Source organism: Arachis hypogaea, chromosome 15, assembly GCF_003086295.3.
Source record: "Arachis hypogaea cultivar Tifrunner chromosome 15, arahy.Tifrunner.gnm2.J5K5, whole genome shotgun sequence".
Classification (NCBI taxonomy): Eukaryota; Viridiplantae; Streptophyta; class Magnoliopsida; order Fabales; family Fabaceae; genus Arachis; species Arachis hypogaea.
In genome coordinates this window covers 159,126,326-159,131,465 of record NC_092050.1, presented here as the reverse complement: position 1 = coordinate 159,131,465, position 5,140 = coordinate 159,126,326, and the positions used below count along the sequence as shown (strand labels likewise).

Here is a 5,140-nt window from a genome sequence, read left to right as displayed (position 1 = left end):
TATTACTCTCTCAATCTCTTGTTTCTAACATGGTATCAAGAGGCTAAAGTTTTTTTTTTTTCAACAAAATTTTGTTCATAGCCTCCTTATTTTTCTCTTCCGACAGTGCCTCTTCGCTCTCATTTTTCGATCTATTTTCGACGTTTTGGTTCGTCACCTCCGACATCATCGTGTTCTTCGTTTTGTCAGCTTTCTAACGCCGCCAGAAGCCCCCGGACGCGCCCTCACGTGCCGTCGGAACTTTGCTGCCCACCTCCATTGTTTCATTCCAGAAGCTTCAGCAGCCGTTGATCTTGGTGCCAATCGCACGCTCCTGGTGCTGCCACGTGTCGCAATGAAGGCCTCCTTGGTATCCACCGACCCGCGCACGGCCCGACCCGATCAGCGGTTGACCCGCGATCTACCTCACCGCCAGTGTGTCTTTCTCGCTCCTCTCAGGTGCCGCCACGTGTCATTGTCTCACTGACGTGGTGCTGACGTAACTGCTGACGTGGCGCTGACGTGGCAGACAAGCGGGACCCTCCCTAAGGTTTTTTTGTGAGCTCATTCTTTCTGATTTTGTGCCTCGTTTTCTCGTTTTCTGCCCCGAATTTGCAGTTTCTTCTCCCTTTTGCTATTCTTTCTATTACTATGGAAAAATTGGATGTCTTTCAGCCTATTCCTGTTATCCTTAATGGCTCCAACTATGCACATTGGGTTGAAGCTATGCGAGAATTTCTTAAAGGGCGAAAATTATGGCGATATGTGACTGGTGATATTGCCTGTTAAGCCAACTGTGACCGACAAATCCAAAGATGGTGCCTCCAAATCCAAGGAGGATGCTGAGAAGGACTATGCAGAGAAATTGGAAGATTGGGATAGTAAAAATCATCAGATTATCACTTGGTTCCGCAACACTTCTACTCCTGGTATTCATTTACAGTTTGGGCATTTTGAAACTGCTAAAGAGGTATGGGATCATTTGGCAAAACGTTACACTATTTCTGATCTCGCTCATCAGTACCAACTGCTTAAGGAACTTCATAGCCTTAAGCAAGAACGTGGCCAAGCAGTTTTTGATTTTCTTGCTCAGATGGAGATTATTTGGGATCAGTTGACCTCTTGTGAGCCTGTTCTTAAAGATCCCACTGATACTAAGGCATATGAGGATTATCGGAACCGAACACGTCTCATCCAATTTCTGATGGCACTTACTGATGACTATGAGCCGGTCAGGGCTTCTCTTCTTCATCAGAATCCCTTGCCTAGTCTTGAAGATGCTCTTCCTTGTCTTAAGTATGAAGAAACGCACTTGGGATTGCTTTGTTCTAAAAGTGAAACTGTCTTTGCTGCCACCGACAGAAAGGACAAAATCTGTCGAAACTGTAACCGGCCTGGGCATTCCTTCTCCGACTGTCCTTCTATTGAATGTCATAAGTGCAAACAAAAAGGCCACATTGGCTCCAACTGCCCGAAACTGTTCTGCCATTATTGTAAGCTCTCGGGTCACTTGATTGCTACCTGTCCTACTCGACCACCACGTTCAGATCAGAACAAGTATCAATCTCGTCCCAACAACTCTCCGCATGTGCCTGCCTCTACTGCTGCTGCTGCTACTGAGTCCACCTCTTCCACATCTCTCAACACACCTTCTGTCTCTCCATCAGATATTGAATCCCTTCTTAAGCAACTTCTCTCTTTTTCTGGTAATACCCCTGCTACTCTTTCCACCTCTCCAGGTAATTCTAAATGGTATTTTGATTCTGGTTGTTTCAATCATATGTCTCCTTTGCGTCATCTTTTTTCGTCGTTGTCTCCCACTACAAATACACCTTCTGTCAACACTGCTAATGGTTCCCTCTTGCATGCAACACATCACGGGATTATTTCACAGTCCAATATTCATCTTTCTGATGCTTATTTTATTCCAAAATTGAATTTTAATCTTATCTCTGTCGGTCAGCTTGTTGAACTCGGTTTTGATGTCATTTTTTCTATTTTTGGTTGTCGTGTGTAGGATCGTCGGACGGGAAAGATCATCGGGACTGACTGTAAGGTCGGACGCTTATTTGAGCTCGAGAACCTTCATGTTCCCTCTACAAATCTCTGTGCTGCTTCCTCTCCATCTACACTTCACTTGTGGCACCGTCGTCTTGCCCATAGCTCCTTAGAAAAATTGTGTCCTCTTATATCTACGGGTGTTTTAGGTCAAGTTCAAAATGAGTCTTTACTTCTTGTCGTACTGCAAAACAACTTGCCTTATCCTTTAATAATAATTCCTCTATTGCATGCTCTCCTTTTGATCTTATCCATTATGATGTTTGGGGCCCGCTCCCACCACTTCTATGGGAGGGGCTCGATATTTTGTTGTCGTTATTGATAATTATTCACGTTTTACTTGGGTTTATTTGATGACTAATTGTTATGAGTTGCCTCAGATTTATATTAACTTTGCCACTATGGTTCGAACTCAGTTTTCAAAGGTCATTAAAATTTTCAGACGTGATAATGCTATGGAATATCGTGACTCCAAACTTTTAAATTTTCTTACTGAACAGGATACTTTGTCCGAGTTTTCTTGTCCTGGTACCTCTCAACAAAATGGCAGAACTGAGCGTAAACACCGTCATATTCTTGACTCTGTCCGTGCGATGCTTATTTCCTCTTCCTGTCCTGAACGTGCTTGGGGTGAAGCTGTTCTCACTGATGTTCATGTTATCAATATACTTCCTTCTTCTGTTCTTGGTAACACTACTCCCTTTGAGCGTCTTTATCGTACTTCTCCCGATTACAATTCTCTCCGTGTTTTTGGTTGTGTCTGTTTTGTCCTTCTTCAGCCTCATGAACACAATAAGCTTGAACCTCGGGCTCGCATGTGTTGTTTTCTTGGTTATGCTTCTGAACATAAGGGTTATCATTGTTGGGATCCTATCTCTCTCCGTATTCATATATCTCGTCATGTTATCTTTTGGGAGCATCACATGTTCTCTAGTTTTTCCTCTTTTGAGTTTATTCCTTCTACTCTGTCACCATTTTTTACTAACCTAAATGTTGATCTCTTTCCTAGTGATGATACTACAGGGTCTACCCTAAGTCTATCCCTCGAGGATCCTGCCCCTCCGCATTCTCCATCTCCTGATGATTCCAGTCCGAAAGGCGATCCCGCTCCTACCGTCATGCCTCCTCCTCCTACTCGTTCTTCTAGGGTAAGGAATTCACCTCCTCATCTTCTTGATTATCATTGCTTTTCTACTATTCGTCATCAACATGAACCTAAGTCATTTAGAGAAGCCTCCACAAATCCAAATTGGCAACAAGCAATGTAGGAAGAAATACAGCCACTTGAAAAAGCACACACTTGGAATTTGGTTGATTCTCCTTCTGATCAGGAAGTTGTGGGCAGTAGATGGGTATACAAGATCAAGACTCGCTCTGATGGCTCTATTGACCGTTATAAGGCACGCTTGGTTGCTCAAGGTTGTAACGCAAGAGTATGGTATTGATTATGAAGAGACTTTTGCTCCTGTCACTCGCCTTACGTCTGTTAGAGCTCTCCTTGCCATTGCCACGGTTAAAAAATGGTCTCTCAGTTAGATGGATGTGAAGAATACATTTCTTAATGGGGATTTGAAAAAGAAAGTCTATATGAAACCACCTCCGGGATATCCTTGTCCTTCTAGTAAGGTTTGTTTCCTTCGCAAGGCACTTTATGGACTTAAGCAAGCTCCTCGTGAATGGTTTGACAAGTTCAGCACTACCATATGCAGTCTTGGTTTTACTTCTAGTCCTCATGAGAATGCCCTTTTCATTCGTAAAAGCGAACGTGGAGTTGTTCTTCTACTTTTGTATGTTGATGACATGATCATTACTGGAGATGATGTTGATGGTATCTCTAATCTCAAGGCCTCACTTCACCGTACCTTTGAGATGAAAGATCTTGGTTCTCTCAGCTATTTTCTTGGTCTCGAGATCATCTCCACAGATGATGGCATCTATCTCTCTCAAGCTAAGTATGCTTCAGATCTTCTTGCTCGCGCTGGGATTACAGATAGTCGCACTGAGTCTACTCCTATTGAGCCTAATGTTCGATTTATCCCTATGGATGGCACTGTTTTGGATAATTCGACTCTCTATCGACAGTTAATTGGAGGTCTCGTCTACTTGGCTGTCACCCGACCAGACATTGCCTATCCAGTTCATGTCCTCAGCCAGTTCTTGTCAGCTCCTCGTACTACTCACTATTCGGCAGTTCTTCGCATTCTTCGCTACGCCAAAGGCACTCTATTTCATGGCCTTTATTTTTTTGCCCATTCCTCTTTGACCCTTCAGGCATACTCCGATACTGATTGGGCCGGTGATCCCACTGATTGTCGTTCTACTACTGGTTACTTTTTGTTCCTTGGCGACGCTATCATTTCTTGGCGTGCTAAGAAGCAAACGTTCACTGCTCGCTCAAACACAGAAGCTGAGTACCGTGCCTTCACTAACACCACTGTTGAGGTTATATCGGTTCGTTGGCTTCTCGAAGATCTGGGTACTCATCAGTTGTCCCCTACTGATATTTTTTGTGATAACCGCAGTGCTATTCAGATTGCCCATAATGATGTATTTCATGAATGCACCAAATACATTATTGATGTTGTTCGTCTCATTGCTGTTGGTACACTAGATCAGATTGCTGATATCTTCACGAAAACTCATCACCCGACTCGTTTCCGAACTTTGTTATCCAAATTCAAGTTGGTATCTTGAGCTCCCACTTGAGTTTGAGGGGAGATGTTAGAGAATCATTAGAATCAATTTAGATCAATTAGTATCATCTATATTTATATAGTATATCTGTATATTAATTATAAGATTCTATGCCTTTATTACTTTGATTCATCTAATACCTATAAATACTCTTATATTCTACCTTTAATCACACTTAATAATACACTTTTCATATTATTCTCTCAATCTCTTGTTTCTAACAAAGTGAATCATCACTCATGTAACTATCTAGCTAGAGGAGTGCACATAGTTATGATGAATCAATATAACTACTCATCTAATGAATCATGCTCAAACAACTATTCACTACAATTACAAGATATTTAACAAGAATAAAAATAAAACAAAAATTCAGTATTGTGTTTACATGTATGTATTTTATGCGAAG

General features: G+C 42.2%; 1 protein-coding gene across 1 annotated transcript; it reads left to right on the top strand.

Moving 5' to 3' along the window:
* The first annotated feature begins 630 nt into the window (after positions 1 to 630).
* Positions 631 to 4,731, top strand: LOC140179458 (uncharacterized). The gene is made up of 6 exons (XM_072218359.1): positions 631 to 751; positions 795 to 1,846; positions 1,997 to 2,218; positions 2,538 to 2,675; positions 4,309 to 4,363; positions 4,442 to 4,731. Exons 1-6 carry the CDS (start codon positions 631 to 633, stop codon positions 4,729 to 4,731), a joined length of 1,878 nt encoding a protein of 625 aa, XP_072074460.1.
* The last annotated feature ends 409 nt before the right edge of the window (positions 4,732 to 5,140 follow it).